This window comes from Lepidochelys kempii, chromosome 9 (assembly GCF_965140285.1).
Source record: "Lepidochelys kempii isolate rLepKem1 chromosome 9, rLepKem1.hap1, whole genome shotgun sequence".
NCBI lineage: Eukaryota > Metazoa > Chordata > Testudines > Cheloniidae > Lepidochelys > Lepidochelys kempii.
In genome coordinates, this window is record NC_136388.1 from 83775838 (window position 1) to 83802080 (window position 26243).

General features: G+C 40.8%; 2 protein-coding genes across 7 annotated transcripts in view; one reads left to right on the forward strand and one right to left on the reverse strand.

Moving 5' to 3' along the window:
* DCX (doublecortin) overlaps positions 1-26243 on the forward strand; it is a 195659-nt gene that overhangs the window by 7296 nt on the left and 162120 nt on the right. The window lies entirely within an intron of this gene.
* SERTM2 (serine rich and transmembrane domain containing 2) lies at positions 14270-25459 on the reverse strand. 3 transcript variants are annotated; one of them, XM_073361169.2, is made up of 3 exons: positions 25022-25459; positions 24038-24130; positions 14270-18232 (listed from the first exon to the last, which is right to left on the reverse strand). In XM_073361169.2, the coding sequence occupies exon 3, from the start codon at positions 17644-17646 to the stop codon at positions 17365-17367; it is 282 nt and encodes a 93-aa protein (XP_073217270.1). In that variant the 5' UTR covers positions 17647-18232; positions 24038-24130; positions 25022-25459; the 3' UTR covers positions 14270-17364. The 3 variants fall into 3 exon arrangements, 2 of the variants coding, with proteins under 2 accessions (XP_073217270.1, XP_073217269.1); XM_073361168.2 differs by having other exon boundaries at positions 24038-24144; XR_012160965.1 differs by lacking the exon at positions 14270-18232 and adding an exon at positions 23452-23608 and having other exon boundaries at positions 24038-24144.

The following is a 26243-nucleotide window of genomic DNA, read 5'->3' on the forward strand; positions in this document are numbered from 1 at the left end:
AATAAATATTACACATTGCTAAAGAAAAAACTAGTAGGTTGACCTCTTGGTAAGCCCCATATGGGTTATGAGTTTTGAACTAACTTTGGTCCCAAATGTGCATAACTTTTATTCCAATGCAGTTATTAATCAAAGCTCTGTTTATCAAAACATGTTTCAAAGTTAGGAAAACACAGTAGAGTTCTTCCTACATAAAATGCTCCTGATTCTTTTCTGGTGCTAATCACCTTCATTTTCTACATGTGTTGAGTGTGCTCAGCACCTTGCAAGACCTGACCTTACATCACCAGCCTGTCAAAGATAATCTGTCCTCAATTTATTTAATCTAAACCACCCAAGATTGATGGCCTATCACCAGGGAGCCCTGACTACTCTGGGAGTGCTTTTAATAGTCTATGTCTGAAATACTGTATGCAGGAAGGAAATTGAAATGGGGGCGTGGTGGGGGAAGAATCTGCATACTTATCTCACTGTAAACATATTACAAATTAAAAGTATTATAAATAAATGAAAATGAGTGGGTACATTTCTATGGAGAGCCTTACATCAGAAAACAGGTACAAATCCTTTCCTTCTTATACAGGGCCCCAAAAGGAGTGGGAATGCTGTGCAGGGCGGGGGGAGGATGGAAGAAGGTACGTGGGGGAATGACAGAGGGATAGGGCATTCATTGGATTAATCCTCCACATAAGGAGAGGATTTAGATAGTGTGACCACTACTATAGTCTGCAGTGTTGCCAACTCATGACTTTTACTGTGAGTCTTGCAATATTTGGTGTCTATCTTATATCCCCAGCTCCTAGATTCATGTGAGAATCTCAGCTTAATTTTTTTTAAGTTGGTTTCTAGCCCTTATGGCTGCAGAGAAAAGCTTGAAAATGTGATTGAGTGCCCCTGAAAGCTCTGAGACCAGCAAGCAAATAAAAACAATAACATTGATTTAAAAATCATATTTTTTTTAAATTAGTTTAGTGATTTTTCTGAGGCCTGTCTCATGATCCTTGAATGCCTGGGGCTGAGTCCATGGGCTGAAGTGTAATCCATAGTATGGCACAGCTGTGCTGGTGCTCCGTGCCCTGCCAATGGATTGGGGTATTCCCCTTAATTCTGACTTGACTCATGGGAACAGAAGTTGGTATTTAGCCTGTACTTCATCAGATCCTCAACTAATGTATATTGGCGTATCTCCGCTGACTGTGATGGAGCTATGCTGATTTATACCAGCTGTGGATCTGGTTTGCTGCATACACATGATGCTTAGTTTCCTCTCAAATGTAGATAAAAATGCTGTATTACAGAAATGGAAAATGGGCCTCAAAAAACCAAGAGAAAACACTAATTTACAGTCAGTGTAAGAGACATGCAGAAAATTGAAAAGGAAACAAAATAGTTTGTATAGTGGTCAAAATACAGGTCTTTGCAAAGGGCTGAAAGGGAGTCTGTAACATATCATAAGGAGAGCTATCGTGGCTGTGAAGGTTCAATATGGCTGGCGTTTCCTGGCAACCAGTCTCTTGGATATCCTCTAGGGAACCTCAACTGGTGACAGTTTGGCACTGTTTCTTGCTCTCTGTGAAATGATATTCCTGTATCCCAGCTACCAGAAAATACATCAGCAGCAATCCACTATGTGAGTCCAATACCATTTCAGATGTTCACACAATCCCTTGGATATACCTGTTTTATTTTAAATTAATTTTCATCCAGGTAAATCATGTTCTCTGAAATCTCTGAGCTTTATTCTCCAAAGGCAGCTGTGTTAGTATAAGTGTAATCAGATCCTTAGGTGGTATATGTGCATTTTCACAGGCACAAAGACCTGCTGTACGTCTAAAATATTCTGTTCCTCCTTTCAGTATAACCCTACCCATAGAGATGTATAGACATCACCACTGTTGTCTATACAATGTACATGCCGTGTGGGAATAGCTTAAGAATCTAGTTAACTAAAAGCACCACTGAAGGCCTGAAGAGGAAACTGAAAAAGCAGCCAAGTACTGAACAAGTAGCCACTAGAGGGCAGTGCTGCACATCCAGACAGACATTACGCCAGGCTCAAAAGACATCAAACAGACTAATTTTTACTCTTTCCAGTCCCTTTCATTAGCATCCCCACACTTACAAAATCCTTCTTACTGTTACTGCTGTCATCCATTTGTTATTGCCAAGCTCATTGTCAAAACAAAATGTAGAAAGAATCTGAATGTGTATTAGATTCATTTCACAGTGGAGGGACAGTGTAATGGGTTGTACCTGGCTGCTGTGGCTCCCTACAGGAGACCCTGTGGTCCTACTACATCCTGCCCCAGCAAAGGAGTAGCAAAGGTGGGGCCTCCAGGCCAGCTAGAGAGGTCTCATGGAAGCGGCCAATCAGCAGCCCAGCAGGCTCAGATAAAAGGAGTTGCATGCTCTTAGCAGGACAGTTCCGGGCTGGGACCAGAGGGGCAAGGAAAGGGGCTTCTCTCTGGCCACAGAAGTTTGACTGGCTGCATTTGCTTAAGCTGGGGGAGAGAGGACCTGAGAACTTTAACCCTAAGGTTAGGGGTGAAGATAAAGGGGCCAGGTGAGAAGAGGTCCAAGGGAACAGCAGCAACTAATTGAAATGAGTGATATATGGTGGGTGGTGGAACCAGGAATAGTGAGTGGGGCTGGGTTCCCCCACCAGCGAAGTGGTGTAATCTCTGAGCAGGGGACAAGACTCCTTTAGAAGCCCAAGCAAAGGGCTGAATTTAAAAGGTCCAGAGTCGGGGCTGAAGACCATGGTGAGGACAGATAGACAGTTTTTGTTGGACTCTTTACTATCATGGAAGGGGTTCATTTTGACTGTGACCAGGCTAGAGGACTGAGCCACCGAAGACCTGCCAACCAAGTTCAACAGCCTGCTCCTGCAGGAGGTACCAGGGGATGAGAAAAGGACTGCCATGCCACATCCAGCCACTAGGAGGTGCTCAATAAAGTTACAGACTGATATAGGGATCTGGGATCTGCATGAGGCTTTGAGAATTGTGCTGTGTTCAGACTGAGAGCTTGTCTGGTGACAGAAAAAAGTGCCTGAGGGATGTACACCTCCTCTTCTACGTGACATCTCAGGTGGACATTCATTATTTTGAACTCTGCTTGTCCTCTTCTTTTAATTTTTAAATTGGGCTTGAACCTGATATTGTGTTTTCTTTTAGTAAATATAATTCTTATGAAAAGTCCCAGTCTCCTGACACTGAGGAAGTTAAGTTCATTTTATCTACAGAACAAGTACAGCACAGGTATTGGTGGTACCAGCTCCCCCATCACTGCCTTTTCCTCGCTGAGATGAGAGGACAGGTTGGTGGGCCCGTCCATTCATTCCTGGGCCTATGAAGTTGCCACCTAGGGTGCCAATAGCAATGACAGCTTTGTGATATGTTAGCTGTCCAGGTGGGGTCTGCCCTGTCACCGCTAATACAAAGGCAATCTCACAGCAATAGAAGGTGGTGATTTGTGGTATTGCTGTAGGAGCCTCATTCAGGCATCTCAAATTGAGGATCCTCGAATTATCCAGTCTCTACCAGCGCTCTTTTTTTTAATATGTTTGGAGATTCTGACCCAAACAGAATCTGTGCTAAAAAATATTTCTACTCACTTCTTGTATTTCATTAAATTTTAATAATTTTTATCACCAGCAATGTCAAAAATATCAGTTATGTGGAGGCAAACCAGATGGTGGAGAGTGCAACATACATTTCACACAAGTAGGGAATTATGAAGTTTTGAGCTGTAGGCAGTGTTTTTTTGAGCGGGAAGGAGAAATAATCTAGAGAAGTCCTTTTTATACGTGTAATGAATTTGGAAAGCTCTGTGTGTACTTTACAAATACGGTGTTCTCTCTCAATTAGATATCAGCAAATGTGTTGCAATTCCAGACAGTCATCTGTCTAATAATCAGTCTTGCTAGAATCCACTCAAACATATAGGGTAAAATTCATATTGGGTGTAGCTTAACCAGCTTAGATCTAAAACAGAAGTCTGTTATGTTTGGGAGAGTGATTACTGCTAGAAGTGCTAATGTCAAAACAAGACTGTTTTGCATTACTCTTTCCCTAGAGTTAACGTTGCTGAACTCACAGTTGTCCTGTTTGTCTCAGCCTAAAACAAGCATGGTTGCCTATTTATCTACACTTCCAACTACAGTAACTTCACTTCTCTCTTTCAGTGTGGAAACCATTGTTCTTGTCACAGTACCATTTTTAAAATACTGATCAACTGTGGAAAAATTGTACAGTCGTGCCAAGTAAAGGGAAATTGCCACCAACTGAAGCTTAGTTATTGGTTTATTTGATTTTGTGTTAAGTGAGTTGCAGTCCGTCTGTGAAAACAAACAGATTGACAGATGTGGATGGACTTAGGTTTTTAATCTGTGCAAAGGTACACAGCCTGGGCAGTAGGAGTAAAAATCGGAGTGTGCCTCAGCTGTACTCCAGAGGGACTACCACTAGGAGTGACCAGATTCTCCATTCCCTATGGTGTTATCAGTCCTTGGCTACTTTGCAGAGAGAATGGCACTACATTTGGCTTTGGGAAATAGACATTTGTCCACTAGGAACTGGTGTGAGATTACCATCACACAGACCACTGAACAACGATCAGATTCTAACAACTTTAGATCACTATCAGCCAGATCTAAAATTGATGCAGCCGCCTCTGTGAAATGATCCATGTCCAATTACTTGTCCCTGGGTCAGTTGCTGATTCCCTATAAGTGCTGTATGTGGTAAGGTAGAGTCATCATACAGAGGATACATCTGTAAGTGCCTGCTGAAGAGGAGTTCTGATGAAGACACTGTTGGCACAGTTACTAGTAAGTTCATTTTTTTTTAATGGTGACTTTTTTGATGTCAAAGAAATTATTTGTATGTAAAATTACAAGAAAACTGCCTAACCTCATCTCAGAGCAGACGGTGTTACATTTCTTTATTTCTCCAGGGCACTACGTCCTCATGAATGGCTCTGTCACGGTGCATAAAATTGTTCCAGTTCGATTCTCTTTATCAGAATCTTTCTTTTATTTAAAAGATGGCAGGTTGATGAAGATGCATATAAAAGTCCTGCCTGGTGCTGCGGCTGGTAGTGTGCAGAGTTCGGCTGGGGATATATTTCAGATCCCTTATTGTTTTCTGTTTATACACAACCTGCCCTCAGGTGCTAATTAGCTGCAAGAACTGCATATACAAACAATATTGTTGTGTTTTTTCTATACAAATACATTTGTGGTCAAGGTGAATGTTACTGGGTTACTTGTTCCCAGATATCTAGGACACTAACAGCGTGATTGCAAAGATTTCTGAGACAAGTTTTTCATCTTAAACTAAGTTCTACTTTATTTAGGCTTGGACTATAGGTACTGAAGGTTAATTCCTCAATAACAGTCGTTCTTGATGATATGCCAGATGCAATACATAAGTTTCAATATTGGTATGTTATCTGCTTTCAGTAGAACATGACCACACATAGCATTTGCTTAAACAGGGGTGCTCTTTGCCAACAGCCATACTCAGCTGGTTTTTAAGGCTTGATTCTATATTGTGTATATTGGAGCAAATTCTCCTGCGTAGTCTGCTTTGATTAGATCACACAGACAAATAGGATTTGGAGCATGTCAAATATTTCCCCAGGGACATTAGCTCTAGGACACAGAGGAACACAGGAATATTGGAACAGACCAATGGTGGTCCCAGTCCAGTGTGGTGCTTCTGAGGATAGCCATTGACAGGACTGTATTTTCTTCAGAACATCTTATTTTTCTTGGTGGAAGACAAGTTTGCTTACTTCCTGTTAGGCTATTAGCCTAAAAACATAGTTAAAGGGATCAAGTCTTAAGGAGACTTGTAGATACTTAAGTAACAATAATATACTGATTTCAAGCTGAATACTGCACTTCAAAAGAAGGTATGATAAAAAGAACCAGAGAGTTGTCTCTGTGGGTTTGTCTAGCACAAATGAACACTAATTAGTGTATTCTTTCCATTGGGGCTAGTCCATCATTTTGTCTAATTATGGTATGAATGGTAAAATCCGTCATTCTGTAAAGAACTAATTCTGAATAGAAATCCTAAAAATCTTAAACAACTCCAATTATAATGCATTTCTTAATACATTAGCCAGATAAAGTATATGCCATCTACTCACTACATTAAAATGCTCTAGGCATGAGAGGGAGAAACTGTAGTTATAGGAGACAAAAGAGAATATCAAATAACTTATTTGACCTCCTCTCAGCCTCACTATGGGCTTTTATTAAGTTTAAGGCCTGGTCTACACTTAGGAGTTTTATCAGCATAGCTATGGCAGCTAGGATATGATTTCATTTTTTTCCCCTGACATAGCTGTGTTGGTGAAAGCTCTAGCGTAGATGCAGTTATACTAGTATAACTTTACGTTTAAAAATTTAACTGACATAACTGTTTTGGCTAGAGGTATAACTTTATATAGCTTTTGGTAAAAAAACACAGATAAAAGCCCTAATATGGCTGCAGTTATGCTGGTATAAAGCTGATTTAGACTAGAATAGTTATTCCCTATTCTGTAGGGAATAGCTGTACTGCTGTCAATATATTCACATCATAAAACCACATCACAGCACTACTTAGCACATTTGTTGCCAGTCTCAACTGAGAGGCAGACAGGATGTTCCTGGGCCCTGAATTGCGCTGACCACAGAAGTGTCTCCTCATTGGGGTGCGGCAGTAACTTGTTCTGTGTAGAAAGGACTTCAGTTCCCATTGCGGCCAATTTAACAGCTTTCAGCAACATTAAATGCACTTAGTATGCAGATCTGGCAAACAGCAAAATAAAAATCTACTGGCTGTTAACTTTAGACAGGCAACTATGAAGGCAAACAAGGACATACACTGAATGTATTCTTAGCCACAACTCCACAGGCCACATTCTTTGCTCTGGGGCAAATAGAGGGCACACTGTGATGTCATCGAGAGCCACCGGAGGGAAGAATTTATGTTCTTGGACCTGAAAAGCAGGCATGCTTAAGTCTGGTTTGGTGAAGTCAGGCTAGGGGAAACAAAGCTTAGAATGAAATCAGTTCTTCCCCTTCTGAAATCAACAGTCTCTGCAGGGTCTGTGAGGTTTTGTTTGCTTGCCTCTTTTCTTTCTCCATTCCCTGGAGCACGTCTGCATTGCAGACTGTTTACATTTAACTTTTTTCTCTCCACATCTATAATATGTCTTCCAACAGAGGATATATAAAAAAAAAAGAGTCAAGCCTCAAACCACCGCTGGGAGGTAGTATCTCCCCCTTTTACAGATGGGGAGAGAGATTACATAGTAAGTCTGTGACCAAATTGGAAGAGAACCCAGATTTTCTGACTGTCAGTCCTGTGCTTCAGACCTCTTCTTCTCTCCAATATCCAGCACAGACTTGATTGGTGCTATTGAGGAGATTGAAAATGACAGTTAAGTTCCAAACCTCTGCTGTGGATTAGTCAAAAGAGTGCAATGACTGAAAAGAAAATAAACCAGTAGGGAATATAGCTGCAAGTCTTTCCAAACTCAACTCAGCAGAGGGTAGTTCTAGATTAGGAGTACTCTAATTATTCTTAAGAACAGGGTAAAAATCACGTAAGAATGAGACCACTGTACTTAAACATATTGCTAGACACCAGTGTAGTCAATACAGTGTTCTGTTCTGTGTTTCTAAACTAGCAACACCTATTAAAGAGACACTGTTAATATGAAAATTGCCTGAAATCTGTATTCCCATATCCACCTCTTTGGTGAAAGCTAATTATAACTCTTCACTCCTGAGAAAGGCCTTGCTTACTCACAAACACTGAGTGAAGGATCTTCCAGACTTACTAAAGAGAGAGAATAAACAGCCTTCCCAGAAGGGGTACTGCATGTTGTATTTATTTACAGATTTTTTTTTTTAAAGAAAAGATAATTACTATCTGAAATGCCACCTGACTTACTCCAGGAACAGGCCAGTGTAAATAAACACACAGCTCATTTTAGATTAGCAAGCCACCCTGATTTCCACAGAAGGGGGCATTTGCCCACTATGATAATACAAATGATAATCACCACAGTGACAATGTATGGAATCTCCTGGGAGTCAGACAGTAGCTCCCAATGCTCCAAGTAGATGGGGATGTTGTTTGCTGGGTTTATCTTTTCTTAGTGGGTGGGGGAGGAGAATGTAAAAGAACCAGTACACACCTATGCATGAGGCTACAAAAAGTAAGCCTTTTTTTTTTTTTTGCCTATCCATCTTCCCTTCCAAAAAAAAAAAAAAAATAGATAAACCCAGTAACTGAAAAGTCCCCCTATGAAAGTGACTCTCAGATTGGTCCGTGAGCATGTGATGACGGCCCATGGAGTGCTGGCTGATCACATGAGCTTGGCTCCTCCTCCTTTCACCTTTAAATCACATTCAAAGAAGCCAAAATTATATTAATTATCTTCCTGGTATTAATTTTTCTATGTAAGTGATTGTTATAGTTGCCAGAGCACCGATATGTCAACGTAAATGCAAGGGGAGGTGTATTTGAGACAGTCTCTCTCTACCTACATACACACATACATGAATATGTTTGTATAAAGGGGATATGGATAAACCAGGCACCTGCTGTAGTTGATCCTAGCCCAAGGGACAGCTTGCTAAAGGGGACTTGTTAAAAATTGGTTGCTCCTGGGAGAAAATATGTCTCAGGCTCTCTGCATTCAGAAGACTTTGCCTGCCAATAGGGTCTAGTTTCTCATTTGCCTTCTGCTGTAATTTGGTTTGGATATTGCTTGTTTCTCAGATTCCACTGCCAGAGAGGTAAATCTAAGTAACAAGTGAGAAATGCCTACAGTCTCTGGAACCACACGTTCCATTCCCAGCTGGGCTGACTCCATGCTTCATCCTTCCAGAGTAGATCTATTAAGGTCCATGAGGTTAAATGGGGAGACAGAATAAGTATGATCTAGGCAGCCAGCGTGCAAGCTACCCCAAGGTTGGCCCACTCCTATGTTCAAACCCTGACCCGGAAAAACCATCTCTTGCAGTAAGAGGGTAACTTAGTGTCATGCCTATTCAGTCCTTGGGCTCTTTGTTGTGACTGCCACTTATGATGGTGGTTTCCTTTTGTGATGGAAAAAGGACCATCCGTGAATAGTGCTGTCTAGTCCAAGATTAGTTCCATATTTCACTGGTCTGTTAGGCCAGCCAGTGTTAAAAAAGGAAACCTATTATAATTTCTCATCAAGTATTTATCCTCATCTTCTACTTAGTGGACCATTTCTGGGGAGGGATATACAGTGAAGTTTATGATGACATAAATAAATCACAAAGCTAAGCACTAGGGCAAAAAAAAAAAACACAAACAGTAGCACATTTAGGCATACAATGAATTCTCATTAAAATTCTGAGTTTTGAGCCTTATTAATTGAATTCATTCCCATTGCATTTTCCCCTTTTATAGGGCACTTACTATGCTATGTGAGTTTCATATCTTTCTTCTTATATTCAGCACAAATACACATACTAAAAAACCTTTGGTTTGGTCCCTGTTTTGTTTCTGGCTTTCTTTGTTTGTGACAGAGGAAAAACACACCTGGACTCTAGCTTTGTCTTCTTAAGTTACACGTGTGTATCTTGTGATCTGTGATGAATCATTCCTATGACCTGTCATGCATATCTTGCCAGCAGTCTGCATTCTGCTATGAATGGTTCTGTTAGTAAAGCATATAGCCTGCAGGAGGAAGCTAGGTGTTGCACATCTTTGAATACAAATGTCCACAGAGATGCACCTTTTTTTGTGCAGCCATCACTGTACATATTACTAGTCTCTCTTTTACCTGGTGTTTCTTCTACACAAGTGTAGAATCCATACTCTGACCTAGAAGGTTTGGTTGTAAATGTGTGCATACCGCAATGCCGGCTGCTCCTTGGTGGATGATCTTGGGCAAGTCACATCTGAGTGCTTCAGTTTCCCCAACTGGGAAAAAAGGGGCAACGATGTTGAACTATTAAGGCTCCTCAGTAGCCAGAGTGGTAATAGAGCTCAAGTATTTGTCTCCATGCCCTCGGCCTAACTCATGAACTCTCCCTTAGGTAGCTTGTTTCAGAATTGAGTGAAAGAGACTTTTCAAACACCACAAGAGTGAATCTATTTTTTTGTTCAAAATTTTCAATGAAAACTGAATTTTCAGAAGTGGTTTATATTTAGGGGTTGGTTCAGGAACTCTAAACCAGACAAAAGTCACCAGGGAGGAAAAATCCCACCTTGTAAATTTATTTTTAACAATCGCCTAGCCATACACTTAGCCAGTACATTATGTACAAACAGTTGTCTTATTGTTTTGTTGCAAATAACTTCATTCTGGATCCAGAGGCAGGTGGTAAAGTGGGGAAATGTTGAATCAGGCTCTAACTGGATGGACAGTTACCAGCAGAAGTCAAACAAAGGCAAAGCAGTCTTGGCATTCTGATCCTGGCCAGCCTCTTTCTCCAATTATGGCTCTTCTAGTTGCAAATCTGTGTAGAGAGTCTGTCTCTGCTGTGCTTATCTGCCAGCTCTCATTTCAGTGTTGCTTCTACAGTATAACTGCAAAGAGCTCTGAAATTTAGTACATGCTACAATAGTACATCAACGAAAACAATGCATGTTTAGAACTCTCCTTTTCCTCCTTTTCATGTCTATGTATTTAACAGCAAAAAAAAAGTTTTGTTTTTTTTTTTGCACAGTTGTGGAAATAACCTTTCCAACATGAGCCAAGTGAAACCCAATGTAGTGTTGTCTTCATGAATTCACAGACTGGCAGATTCAGTGCATCTAGGGCTGCTCAGAACTTTTCAGAGCTGTAGTAGGGTGAAAAAAATCTGTGAGCAACCGTGAAACTCACATTAGTTTCACTCTTGTTGCCAGATGGGGATGGGGGGAGGATTCCCCTGGGTGCCAGTCTCTGTACAGCAGCAGTCCATCAATGACCCAGATGGGAGCCTTTTGTGCATTTAAACGTGCTTCAGCATCAGACAAGCCGGAGGTATGTTGACAGAACAATGTTTTGTTTTTTGTTTTGTTTTGCAATCACCTTGAATTCGTTTGAATTAAAGTTGCTAAGGGATGAGAAACTATAGTATGTCCTAAATATAGGTATGTCTTAATTTGCTTGATTGGCACCCGTGTTTGCCTAGCCTGGGTCTAGGCAGCCGCACTGCAAAGTGGCACTACAGTTACTGTGTCCTCGCTGGTGCTCCACGCACCTGTGTCTTGCTAAGACTTCTGGGGGCATATCCCATGGTTCTCAGTGCTGCAGTAAGCTAAACAGCCCTATGACTCTTTCCTAGTGAATTGTGGAAGAACTTGCCTGTCTCTCTGGGCACCCAGGGTGAATTGTGGGAAGGCATTGGAGGACTTTTGGCTCTCAGTTAATCTAGCCTGTGTCCTCGCTGCCAAGCGGATGTGGTGTCAGTCTCAGGCTTTAGCCTATGGCCATCTTGGGTTCAAAGCATCACCAAAATCCGGGATGTGGCTTTTGTATGTGTGGTTGGCGGCGGGGGAATGAGGGGCAACACCTGAAGAAGAGCCCAGGTTAACTCTGCAGTGAAGAGGGACTCAAGGTGGGACTTGAGTTAGTTCAAGGACTTCAGGTATCATTTTTTCATACAAATGCCAAGTTTAAAATATTTTGTAGTGAATGGGCCAATGATTTAGATCAAATGCCTAGGGCCTAATGTGGCTGTGAGGGAGGTAACCTTTCTTGAACCATATGTGGCCACAGTAGTGCTCCCGAGATGCTGAGCCTCAGTGTAGGGTGGAGAGAGAGCAGAGGCTGTGTGCCTGTGTGGGTTTGACTCACTTATGCAGAAAATTGACTGAAAGAATGACTGGAATTGTGAAGTTTATATAAAATTTATTTCTCATGAGTCCTTATTCTAGCCAGATCCCTGAACTTCTACTTGATCCCTAAAGTTAGGTGTCACCTCCCTCTAGCTTAGAACTGGATGGGGCTTCCTGTAGGAGCCATCAGTGCCTCTGTCTAGGTTAGTCAGAGGGACACTCCACATTTCCCTGCGTTGGGTTCACTGCTTCTCTAGTGCTTGCAGTTGCTAGGGAAGACACTAAGAAAATGAGGCCAGAAATTGAAACCAGGGTATGCCCTAGTTATTTATTTTCCATTAATAGTTTACACTCTAAAAATTTGGCTGTTAGTAAGTTTGTAGTCTATTAAAAGTTGTTATACTACTTAAGTCCTATAGCACCAAACCCTTAAATGGGTCATCTGAATAGATCCCTGTGTCTGTAAAACCATGAGAGTGAGTGTCAACTGGTTGGCTGCTAGGAGTACAAAGTCATTCTGGACCTTATTGGAGAAATAATTTTAAAGTGACCGCTCTAAAATAAGTGAAAGACACTTACAGTTTGCAAACAATAAAATAATTGGAGAAAGTAACAAAGACCATTCTTGAGGTCCATGTGATTAATCTTTTTTTCCCCCTCTCCAGTTGATAAATTTACATAAAAGCTAAATTCACATTGATGTCCATATAGGCATTATTTATAAATTGTATCTGAATTGGACAGACCCCTTCCTGATTGTCACTAACCCACTTCCACTCTTAGCTAAATATAATCTACAGCTGAATGAGTTCCTCCTGCCTATATCTAAGAAGATCCCAGAACACCTTTGATAAAAATCACTCTGCCAAAAACAAGTTTAACATTATTGTTCATGCAGAACGTTAACTGCCTTGGAAGATGGACTTAATCTTCCTCTGTTGCGAAAGCACTAGGGGAAATCTGCACATAAAGCAATCCAGGGAGAGGGGAGAAGAACCTAGTAATCTAGGAGTTAACTTTTCATTCCACTTTTTGCATATTCATTTTGAAGCCTAGGCAAATGGTAATTTTTTTAAAAAAAGCACCAGGGTGAACTTTAGTATCTATAAACTTCTCATCTTCCTTTTGGACCTTCATTGTCTCTACAGATCTGAGGGTGATGAAGGTCACAAAGCCCCTCATAGAGTCTAAAGTTTATGCTCAATGCCTTGAAGCCATGACTGTAAAACAGCACCAGTGCATGTATAATGTTTGTGTCATGAATGAATGCTGCTGTAAAATATTAGATTCATATCCAGATCTCCACAGTTAGATAGATAGCACCTGAAAACTGATATGGGAGATCCCCTAGCTTTGCTTGATTCCTGTAGAGGAAGAGGTCCTAAAACCTTTCTCAGCATCTCTTGTGTATTTATCAATATGTATAAAAATACACTTGAATGCTTTTTATGTGTCATTTTTACAATCCTTTCCAAGCATGCTAGAAGTATCAAACAGCCACCATCACTTGTGGATTTTTTTCCCATCAGAGACCCCCACCATGAAAGTTAATAGAGAGTGATTGGACAGATTGTGAATCAGGATTTTTAGCTCTTAAGGTATGTTTGTATTTGAATCTTTTGCTGTGTTTTAACATACATTCATTATGTGGTGAAACATGACTGTAGATGGGTGTGGGGTGGGGAGAGGATTCTTGGCAACCTTTTGGCTAAATATGATGGAAGAATTTTTGAGGACTATTAAGGGCAGTTGTGATGGTTTCTGTTTCCTGATGATTGTGAGTTTGAGTAAGGTTATCAGATTCGAACAGGGCTGGACTGTAACCTTACAATCCAGCCTAAGAAAGAGACCCTACCAGGAGAAGGGTCGGAACCAAATCAGGACTCAGTCAGTCAAGCCTGGTCTTTTGCTCTAGAGTGGATGTGATCTGACTGCAAAGGCTCTGGCAATGCAGAGTATGGGGGCTCCTTATGTTCCCTTATTCTCCTGCATGGGTGCACAGTAGTACCTTAGTTCTGTGATTCTCCAGCAGTCCTAATGATTCAGTTGAAATCAGTGGGAGCACTGGAGGAGTATAGTACTCCTCCATGTGAGCCCTACTATGAGCTGCTGGCCCTGTGCACATTATGGTAATAGTATAAAGCAGTCAGCTGATTCAGAATTGATGTATAGTGTTTCTCTTAGGTTTTATAAAAATATTTTTTAGCAGATGGACAAGTGGGAAGCAAACAAATAAAGCTTGTGGAGGGAAAAGGTGGTGAAATGAGACCACAACATTACAGATCCAGCAACTCAGTGCTTAAATTGCAGTCGTCATTCAACATAACCAAACCAATACCAAAGCCCACTGAATCCTTATGACTCGAATAGACCCACAAAGGCAAATTCCAGCCAGCAGTCCCTTTCCCCGGAAGGCCCATGCTCTTGAAAATTACAAATAGGAACAAAAAGACTACAAATGGAGAACACGTGTTTTATTTGTTTCTTTGAGAAATGCAGGCTTTAAAATCTGCTAGCCTTGAAAAAGACAAGGAGTGCATACAATGTGCATATGTTTTTTCTAACAAAAATATATATAGGTCTTATGTAAATAGCCTATCGAGGGAGCATACCAGGCATAGGGCATACTGAGCTGAACAGCTACTTGCTGTCTGAAATGGAGACAAACAACATTAGAAGGGAAAAGTGATGCTGTATGTTGGTAGCTCTGGCTGCCTTTCCTGGCAGTATTGTATACAAATATATTATCTGCCCAAATATAATATATGATTAAATATAAATGGATCAACCTTTCATTTACAATATATTTATTAAATCATTTTTTGAATAAGAGTATTTTTATGAGTTAAAATATTTTAACAGAAAATTAAGGGCCCCAATCTGCCACTGAATTAATTGCTATTAGGATTGGGCCGAAAATCAATTTGTCTGTCATTATTCTTTGTACTAAAATGTCTTCATTAAATAGATATATCTGCAGCTCTCTCTGTATCTTGGGAGTAAAACTTTTCCTTCTCTGGGTGGCTATGATAGAAGATTATTGTTTCTCAGAGACTGTTAATTGCCACATGGGTTAAGGAATGGTCAGAATTCTACGGTTCTTGTACACTTTTAAAAGGGTCCTGAAAAAGATGGCGGTGGACTTAAGATTGCATGGGGTAAATACATATTTTAGCCAGTATTCTGTGCTTTTGCTGCTGAAAGAATGAAACTGTATCAAGTAAACCTTTTTTTATATTGTTAAACATACATGACAGCATGGCTCAGTTAGTAGCAATCTGGTTTAGCAGGATTTAGATTAAATCCTACAACAAGTAGAATCTGGACTCCTAAGCAGTGCTGATAGAGCTGCACAACAACAGGGAGAGTGCTGTACCGTCCCTCAGATGAACTGTTAAGCCAGGGTCCTGTCTAGTAGGTGCTCAAGTGATGATCCCATGGCACAAGAGTACAGGATAACCTGTGACCTGGCCTACATTTCTCTTCCAGGCAAATACATTCTAATGTCCAAGGCTATGTGGAAAATATTGCTGAAAGTATATTGGATGTTGTGTTTCCTTACATAGTTACTACACTAACTGTTTTCCCCATTGAGCCTGCACCTCATGGAGTACGCTGAGTACAAAAGGTGCTATTCTACATGGAGAAAGAGTCTTGCAGTCAGAACAGCAGTGACAATAATGCTAATCCTTGCTGTGGACCATTCATGACCACTGTGGTTTTAGCATCTTGTTCTTCCCCATAGAGAGATAAAGAAGCCAGACTCCTAGTCAAAAACAACCCATCGAACAACTGACCCATAAGGATAAAGAAATCACAATTCCCGAAGCATTGGAAGAACAAGTTCTTGTTGTTGTTACAGGTCTGTAGAGTCAGTGTCATTGCTAATTTTAGCACTGTTTGTGTGTGGGGAGTTTGCACTTTCAGGCCCTTGGAGAGAGGAGAATTGGCAAATGATTGTATATAAAGTGGAAAGCACAAGGGAGTTTTAGCACAAGGCTAGATTTAGACAGGAGCAAAGGAGGTAAGATGTGCTAGTTAAAATCCATGGGGAAGCACCTGCCCAGTAAACATGAGTTTAAATGATCCCTATCTAAGAAGTGTTGTTATAAGGGATAGTGGCCCAACAGAATTGAGATGCTATATTTGATTGCCATCTTTCTGATCCATGTGAAGAAAGTCCTTATTTTTTTCCATAAAGTATTGTGTGTTTATATAGAGAGACGTTAAAAGGACATTCCCAGCATATTGTTTCATAATTTTAGATATTTTTTTCTTACTGTTCCAGTTGATCTCTTGGAATCTTGCTCTCCTATTTCAGTGCTCATATTTTCCTTTAATTTTGTATGCACACTAGTTGGTCATTTAGGATAACTCCAGAGTACAGAGCTGTGCATGCTGATTTATTATTGCAGTGTGGGGCCTTGGCATTCTCTTCCCTTTCCCTTCTCCCCTGCCCCCGTATCCTTGGGAGAAAAGTATTGGGAGTTTTAGCGTGTTTCTGGAGGGAAAAGCTACATGGAGATGACAGAGAGGTCCAAGTTCAGAACAACCTTATCACTTTTAGCAATGTCCACTTAATTCACTAACATTAAATAGGATTTTAATTACTGAGTGACATTAGGAAAGCTGAAAGAAATGAACCTAATTTTAGGGAATGCAGTTCCTGCAAAGGAAGGGCAGGGACACAGAGGCAGTGTGTCTTCTGAATATGACTCATGCTGCTTGATTCATGCAAAGAACTTTACCTCTTATTTTCTTTCATTCTGAATGAGCTGCCTCTTTCTGATAATTGGAATGCAATATTCACTCTTTGTTTGATTCTTAATGTCTGAAAGTAATAGCCCCAGTATATGATGCACATTGGCCTTATAGCAGGAACGCTTGTCTATTTCCAAAATTGCATTTTGCAAATGTGCTATTCCAAGTGGAAAAAACACCATTTAAGATTTTCCTTCTTGAATGGGATGGATGTCTGGGGATTTTCACACCACTATTCATTTTCCTTATGTGCCCTGTGGGTTCTTTGAGCCTGCACCACAAATTAACTTTGAGTTCAAGTCTCTTATCAGGCGAAGAATCTCCTCTAACAATAGAAGGAAAGATAACTCAGCAAATACATCTTTCAGAAAATATTCTTGTATGTTTTTGGTTTTTTGGCTGTCATTATAGTAGCTTTTATCATTTGGATTAAGTCTTTTCAGGAGGAGCCGAGTCTCTCCTGAGAGCAACTAGGCTTCTGTGGTCTAGATTTTATTTAGGACATGTGCTCCATATTCTGATAGAAACCAAACTTCTCAACACATGTTGCTTGCAGTCTTCAGGGGGCAGGAGTGTTCTAAGCCTACTGGATATTTTATGACTGTCAGTTCACAAATGAGTCAAATGATACTGCCCTAGATGCTGAAAATGTTTGTTTGATACATGTGGAGTACATTGCAGAGCAGAGTGGGCAGGTGGGAGTTCTCTTCCCCACAAAGCACACGCATATTTTGCCAAACAAAAGGTGCTTTGTGAGCCATGCAGCTCTTTCCTCCTGCCTGTTGCTTCTGTCTCATTGAATGCTAGGAATCCTGCTGTGCATTTCTACATCTGTAAACTGGTGTGCATTCTCTGTGCTTTCTGGAGAGGTGGTGATTGGGGAGATCACGTGCTTCAGGCGTAAGAGCATGGTGAAGAGTAGTATGAGAAGGATGGCCAGGAGCGTTAGGAACAAGCCAACGTACATGTACAGGTTGGCATATTTATCTGCTGTCGTGTTTACTTCTGTAGCCAGGGTTGGCAAGTGGACACGGCCAGTAAGATTTCCACGGTATTTAAAATAAATCTCAGTCATTGCTCCCTCTCAGGTTTTGTCCATTTTCTCTATTCACCCTTAAAATGTTGCCTTTCTTCACCCATTTCATGAAGAAAATCCAGAAAGGGGGTTTACACCTGAAAGTGGATGCTGACCAGAGTTCTGTAGTGAAAGCACAATTGTGTTGGTTGTGAGATCTTCACCCCACTTGGTTAAGCAAACTGCTCTACAAGAGCCTTTGGAAGTCATTTCTCACATGCCCCATTAGAGATCGATTTTTGTTGTTATAACTTCTTATGCTGTCAGAGTTTTAATTTGCCCAAATCTCTTTAGTCCTCTTCTGGAACTAACAGATCTGAGTTGCTGCCGGGCTTAGCTCTATACAGGCTTTCCTTTTTGAACAAAGGAAGTGAACTTTCTGCCAACCTATCACGCTGCAGATGATTTATTCCTGGGTGACCTGGCAAGCTTGTTTTATCTCTTGCTAATATGGTTGATGATCTCCACTCTCCAAAGTTATGGATGTCAGTGATTAGGTGAAGGAGAGTTTGGAAAAAATGGGGTCTTTTCCACTTTCCACATTGAACTGATTCTGTAATTAGGGTCAGTCAAAACCGCTTTCTTTCTAAAAGGGAAAGAGATAACAAAAAGAATTAGTAAACCCAGTTTGTACTGTACTCTCACCATACCAACCTGACAGATAAAGGATAATATGAAATTGGTATCTGATCTGATCGCTATTAGAGCATTGCATTTCCAGGGGTATGAACTGAATTCGCGGACATGGTCCTGTGAGCCATTTGGTAATCCGGAAGAGCATTATGTGTTTACAAAGGTTCTTTATACCTTTAGAGGAAGGGTACTGTTACTCTGCATAATTCACTATTGTTTCCTATTCTAGTATTCTGTGTTTGTGGGTTAGGGAAACACCCACTGATTATACAGATGTGGGCCATTAAAACTAATGGAGGAAAAGATATGAACCCCACTGCCTTCCTACACATAAAGCTCTGCATGTGTCATCTCAGCTATAACTTGAGAAGCATACTGCTGGCACAGAGTGTCCTATGAGCAGCTGAAGCTCTGCCAATGTGGACTGGGTCCTGTCTACAAGTGCCCACTTACCTCCCACAAGCAAAGCTGGTCAGAAAAGGGATTCCCATCCCATGGGAAATTCTGACATTTCAAAAACTGATCTCATTCCAGATTGTAACAATGAAAAATTTCTCATGCAACAGAAAGTCCAAAAATATTTCTCTTAAGAAACCTCAACATGTTTTGTTCTGATAAGGTAAAAACATTTTGTTAATGCTGAAACATAATGTAAAATATCTAATATGCACACATTAAATATTAAAATGTTAACTCACATGATTAACTTAAAAAATTAATTGTGATTACAAAAATTAATCATGATTAATAGCAGTTTTAATCCCACTGTTAACCAATAGAATACCAATTGAAATTTGTTAAATATTTTGGATGTTTTTCTACATTTTCATATATATATTGTATTCTGTGTTGTAATTGAAATCAAAGTGTATATTATTTTGTATTATAAATATTTGCACTGTAAAAATGATAAACAAAAGAAATAGTATTTTTCAATTCACCTCATACAAGTAATGTAGTGCAATCTTTGTCGTGAAAGTGCCACCGTTCCAGAGGACATGCTTCCATGCTGATGACACAAGTTAAAAAAATAAGACATTAATTAAATTTGTGACTGAACTCCTTGGGGGAGAATTGTATGTCCCCTGCTCTGTTTTACCCTCATTCTGCCATATATTTCATGTTCTAGCAGCCTCTGATGATGACCCAGCACATCTTGTACATTTTAAGAACACTTTCACTGCAGATTTACAAAACGCAAAAAAGGTACCAATGTGAGATTTCTGAAGATAGCTACAGAACTTGACCCAAGGTTTAAGAATCTGAAGTGCCTTCCAAAATCTGAGCGGGACGAGGTATGGAAGAGTAACACTCCGATATGGAAACTACAGAACCCAAACTACCGAAAAAGAAAATCAACCTGCTGGTGGCATCTGACTCAGATAATGAAAATGAACATGTTCGTCCACACTGCTTTGGATTGTTATCGAGCAGAACCCGTCATCAGCATGGACTCATGTTTCCTGGAATGGTGGTTGAAGCATGAAGGGACAAATGAATCTTTAGAGCATCTGGCACGTAAATATCTTGTGACGCCAGCTACAACGGTGCCATGAGAACGCCTGTTCTCACTTTCTGGTGACATTGTAAACAAGAAGAGGACAGCATTATCTCCTGCAAATGTAAACAAACTTGTCTGTCTGAGCGATTGGCTGACCAAGAAGTAGGACTGAGTGGATTTGCAGGTTCTAAAATTTTACATTGTTTTATTTTTGAATGTAGGTTTTTTTGGTACATAATTCTACATTTGTAAATTCAACTTTCATGATAAAGAAATTGCACTACAGTACTTGTATTAGGTGAATTGAAAAATACTATTTGTTTTTTTACAGTGCAAATACTTGTAATCAAAAATAAATATAAAGTGAACACTGTACACTTTGTATTCTGTGTTGTAATTGAAATCAATATATTTGAAAATGTAGAAAACATCCAAATATATTTAAATAAATGGTATACTATTGTTTAACAGTGCGATTAATCACAATTAATTTTTTAATTGCTTGACAGCCCTAATTTCAACATTATTGAAACAAAACAAAGTGAAACATCTTAATTTTGATATAAATGCATTTGCAGAGGGAAAACAGTTCTGTCTTTTTTTCTTAACCAGTTCTTCCCACAAGTCAGTGCCACATTCTTCTCTGGAGGGAAAAAGGCTAGCTCTAATTCTCTGTGGGTCCAGGACCGGCTTCAGGCACCAGCGTTCCAAGCAGGTGCTTGGGGCGGCAATCTACAAGAGGCGGCAGTCCGTGTGCTCGCGGCGGTAAATTGGCGGTAGCTTCTATGTTCAGCCGTCCACAGCGGCAGTTCGGCATCAGCTTCTATCTTCAGCCACTCGCTGTGGCGGCAATTCGGCACACTGCTTGGGGCAGCAAAAATGGTAGAGCCGGCCCTGTGTGGGTCCCATCAGTACTACCACTTAGCTGGCTTGGGTGTTACTGAAGGGCTGAACACAGTGTCTCCACACCACTCCCAGCGTTTGCTAGGATCCCCCTTGGTTTCAAACAGTTTAAAAACAGATAAAAGGATAACTTAAGGAATAAATGGGCCAGATCCTGCTGGATGATAGAATGGTCAAAATGAGCTGTACTGCTGGCTTAAACAGTCAGCTGGGGATTCCCCTAGAATAATTCCTGAGTTGGTTATCTGGCTGTGTTCCACCCACTGGGGTGTAGAGGCAGGAGGGGGCATGGTTAGAGTGTGCTGCTATGAGTTCTGTCAGGCCCTGAGCCAGCCCCTAACCTAAACCAGCCCCCATTGGGCCTCATGATCTGGGGGAAGGAAAAGTCGAATAAAGCCATTTTTCCAGCACACCTGGGAGTTTGATTGTTCTAGGGCTATTTGCAATGCGCAGCGTCGTGATGGTTACTGCAGAATAGTGCAAATCCCTGGGGACTAAGCATGCAACATCCCCAGCAAGTTGCATTTCTGTGGGGCTGGCATGTGAAGGAACGGCACTAGGAATGAAAGGTGGGATTTTCAAAAAGTACCTAAAAGACTTAAGTCCCTTTAAAAGTCAATGAACTTGAGCATCTAAGTCTCCTAGGTGCTCTTGAAAATCTCCCTTGAAATTCTCTCATGACGCAACCATTGGGCTGTCAGGATAGCAAAAGCTTGTTTTGCCCAAGCAGCTAAAATAATTAATTTGCATTGTAGACTATCCCTTTTTATGCCGAATGAATTTCTCATGGCCAAGTTACAAACTTTCCAAGAAATCAAAGGTTTATAGGAAATGCTGAGAAATGCTCACTTACATTGGCACAGACAGCACTGTTATAATAAATGCAATTTTAAATCAAGGGTGGTTTATGAGCACATAATTGTAGGCCTTCCTGACAGCAGAGGATAAAATAAAACGGTATGTTTTTTCAAACTGTTTGTTTGGATTGTCCTTTCGCAGCTTAGAAAGATACTATTTCTGAAAGTTTCAAACAGGCTTTATTATTCCTTTTTCTCTACCCCAACCATCTTCTATCGATCTCTCCAGACTTCCCAGACGGCTTCAGCAAAAAAAGCGCCACTGAAAACAAACAAACCCCTTGGACTTCTGCAGCCTGTGAGCCCTGCGTTTGAGTCTGGTTTTACGTAGCCTTTGGCACATATTATTTTAATTGAATTAAGGGCATAAGGATGACATTTAAACTTTAGCAGCAGTCCATGGGCCAGATGTGCTACACCAGTGTATATCCAGAGTAACGCCTTCAGTTTAGGTTTACACCTATGCAAATGATACCCTACACCTCCAATATTGAAATCCCTTTTGAAAGCAGGAGATCTTGTGATATTTTAGTGGATTCCCAGCTTTTTTCTCTCTTGAGGTTTCTTCCATTCTTATTACTTATTAACCTGTCCAGGCAGACTGGGGCAAAGCTCTTGCTGATGCAAGTCCCCTGGAATTAGTGCAGTTGCACCAGAGATAAATCTGGCCCATTCCATGTTTTTTAAATACTTCAGCACTCCTGGAAAACCAGAATGTAAAGAACAAGGCCTAGATTTCAAAAGTGGCTAGTGATATTGGGTGCCTTGGTTTTGGAGCCCAAAATGATGCCCTAGAGGGGCCTGGCTTCCAGAGGGCAGGTGCTCAGCACTTTCTGAATATCAGATCGCTTTATGTTGTCTCAAATTGAACACCTAAAATTTGAAGCAGCCAAAATCACTGCTGACTTTGGAAATGTGTTTTCATAAGCCTATGTATAAAATACTATATAAAGGCTTGTGAGGCCCACATTTCTAATGATTTTGGCTGCCTCATATATATATATATATAAAATGTAAAACATAATATGGGTGCCTTTCTCTGAAACAAAGTGGTTAGCTCACGTGTTATTAAAGAACTCAGCACTTTTCCATTCTTAATCTGATGTGTGTCTATTTATCCTTCATATGAAAAACAGAAAGACAGGAGACTTCTGGGAGGTGATAGTACAAATGAATTCATATCCAGTATGGGGTGAAGTTCACATTGGTGGAGACTGCCAGCAGAAGCACCCTGGACTATGTGAGCCCCATGCTGGAAACACTCCCCTGTGTGTCACAGGGTCTCAGTGCTGTCCCCACATAGGCCAGCATGGAGAGCAGGGGCGGGGCCAAGAATCCGTGTTCCCAAGGATGCTGGCATCTTACTACGCTAAGTGGCATTGGTGTGGTGATAGTGGGGGCTGCCACTGCTATTTCAGCACACAGGCTGCAGCAGAGGACTTGAAGAATGAGGCTGTGCTACAGCCCTGGACTTTGGCTCTGAGTGGGTGGGGGCAGTAAATTTCACTCCCATAATTCCCACACTTTGCCTGAATAAAGCATGAACTTTCTCCGTGAAGAACAGACTCACTGTTTGTAGCTAGTAGGAAACACAGGATATGGCGGGAGCTTGTTTAATTACACCTACTTTAATACTATATGATTTCTCCACCACTGCCGAAGTGCAACCAATGTGTAGTCTGACATGCTATGAGTAAAGTGCAGAACATTGTCCTTACCCCATGTCTGTAGCTGTCTCAGCTGGTAGAGAAAACTGAAATCTGCGTCTCTCCCTAAAGACCAGAGTGGCTAATGGCTTGACATACTTCTGAAAATTAGACTGTATAATGCTAAGCACATTAGGAGTTCAAGTGCAACAATTAATTCCAAGCCAAGAGTTTGAATTAATAGAAGTAAGAGATTAATAGTGGAGATTTAGCATGGATTTTTATTACTTGTCGTCTGATTGATATAGAATTGCAGGTAACATCTGGAGACTTCAGCTTCATTTGGACTGTTGAAAGTAGAGAAATTACCTATATCTTTTCCAGAAAGGAAGCAGTTACCAAGATCACCAAAGAGCATTTCACTGCAAAATATAAGAATTTGAAATGACTAGCAGGTATTTCAATGTGCAGATCTTTTTGGATACTTGCTTTAGTTTTACAAAGACTGTTATTAGCAGAAAAGGCTCAGGAGCAGAATTTCAATGTATTTTCTGTAGCCGTTTCATCCCACTAGCTAGCCGTGGCAGCTGGGTTGTTTAACAGCAGGTAAGCAAATCTGATATGCAAAGAGGCTGCACAAAGCCAATTTCCAAAGCAGGTTAAGATCTGAACTGTCTGATTCAGAACCGAGTAGGCGAAGACCTCCCTGCCCTGCTTTGGGAGCCTCCAAATTAATCGTCAGACTAACAGACATTTATTAAAGTGCAGTGCATCAGAAGTAAAAACCAAATTCCCTAAAAGATCTAAGTTGTTGATCAATATTTGTTAATTCAGAACAGGATCTGACCTACTTGGAAAATATGGTCCAATCCTGGGAGCTGCTCACGCCCTCGGCTCCTCATTGATGTTAGTGGATGAGGCCCTTTCAGTCCAAACAGATAGTTCTGTCATAACAATTCTGTAATTATTTTTGAGAAATTATTTAAATTAGACAAGTTCTGTAGTTTAATAAAAAAAAATCAATAATGGAAATGGAGGCTTAAAACAAACTAACATCAGAGCACTTTCCCTCACCATATGTAACAGACATACAGAGGGCCAAGGTGCTGAAGTCATTCACCTCCCAGTGAAGCCAATATTTGCTGAGGGATCTCAGCATGCTCAGGATTTAGTCTGTTTTTAATGACCCAGACCTGACCCACCCCATGTCTTGCTTCTATAGCAAAGGAAGAGAAATAATGATTTTCAAACCCTGCAACACAATAAGTATGGCCAGGATAAAACCAATGCATAGCTAGATAACTGCAGTAAATGCTCTTATCTTAGATAGATGCTTCCATTCCTTTGCTTTCTTTCCACTATCAGTTTAAGTTTTAATAGGTAGCAAAGGATCCTTGAAACTGAGGACAACAATTGTGAGCTGTTTTTGCTGTTCCATCCAGTACTAAAACTATCACAGAGAAATGAGAACAGGATTGAACAGGACAATTATTACAGTAAGAGGCGCAGTTTGAAACCACCAACGTGGGCTTTCCTAAGCTAGTAGTTCAGTCCTCCTTTGCCCGGCTGGAAGAAGCAGAAAGACCCTGGTACAGAGCACAGTGTGCTTTATAAGTTACACTTTAAAAAAATGTTGAATAAGCACAAAAAACATTGAAATGCCGTTTCCATCAGTTTCTTGCATTTTCCCCAGTGGGAATTTGGGGGCAAGGGTCTCTTCTTTCGTTGGCAGATGGTATACTTTTGTTTTGACGCCAAAGCGTAAACTAATGTGTCTAAGCCTCAGCTATGCCAGCATGTAGGAAAATAATCAAGAATTTAAAGAGCATAATTACCTTTCCTAGCAAGCAGGATTGGTGGGAAGCATCTGGTTCAGACCTTGGACTTGCTGAGAATTTGTCTAGGAACATCTCTCCCCACTAGCTGGGTCTTTGGAAGAAATATTTGCTGTCTTACTGCTGGAGCTAGAATATCTTTTTTCGAACAAGCATGCGGAGTGCACTTTCTCCTTCTCTGCTCTTGAAGTAAATGTTTTGCTGCGTGACAGGCAGGGGCGACTCTTATTCCAGCTCTTGAGATGCCAGCCGACAGACTGATTTAACCGCATAAATGCTGATATTCTTCCTTCATTCAGCAAGGGAGGGTGGGGAGAGTCTTCTGTTCATGTGCCTGAACGCTTGAATGGAAACAGCCTTAGCCAGACAGTTCCCTCCTTCAGCTGCTGTAGGCAGTTGTTAGATTGTAGAAGGAAAGGTAGTTCTCCAGCACTGCTGCTACCTCTCCTCAATAAGGAGAGAGGGAGGAGAGACCAAGAGCAAAGAGGCTGCAAGCTACACTGTGAGCAAAGTTTGTGCAAGCCTCTTTTTAACTCTTTAGAGCCCATGGGCTGTAAACCAGTCCTGCTATTTGACCAGGCTGCCAGATATGAACCTTGGAGGAGAGACTGGTTAACTTTGTTTCGTAGGAGAGTACACAAGTTTTTATTTAATGCCCAAAGGTGTTTTTTTTCCCTAGAAAAAAATCTCCACTGTCTTGTGGAGGAATCTAATGATTCCTTCTGTCTCTAGAATCAGTGTAATTTACAAGATGAGAACATTGTAATCATACCTAAGCATGGCTTCACCTTGTTGTGGATTGGAATGAGAAATGTGATTTCTATGCTTGGTATCTTGTGACTTTCTATTGGCTCTTTTCTCTGATAACAGAGGTAAAGCTATGGTATAATGCTATAGTTAGCACTTACATAGCACCTCTCCTCTGAGGAGCTCAAAGCATTTTACAAACACAAATTAAGCTCCACAGACCCTCTGTGAGGTTAGGTAAGTCTTTTCACCACTTGACAAACGTGGGAATGGAAGCACCGAAAGTTTTAAGTGATTCACCCAAGATTGCACAGTGAGTCAGTGACAGTCAGGACAAGAACTAGAAATCTCAATTCACTGCTCTAGCCAGCAGGCCAGTGTTTCTAAACCCTTTTCAGATTGGTGACCTCTTGTTTAAAGTCAAATCTTTTCAACTCCTTTCATTTACTGTACATGTAAAAATGCATCCATGATA

What these genes read in the sequence shown, in the direction of transcription:
- SERTM2 (XM_073361169.2), bottom strand. Translation starts at nt 17,646, where the DNA reads ATGACTGAGATTTATTTTAAATACCGTGGAAATCTTACTGGCCGTGTC.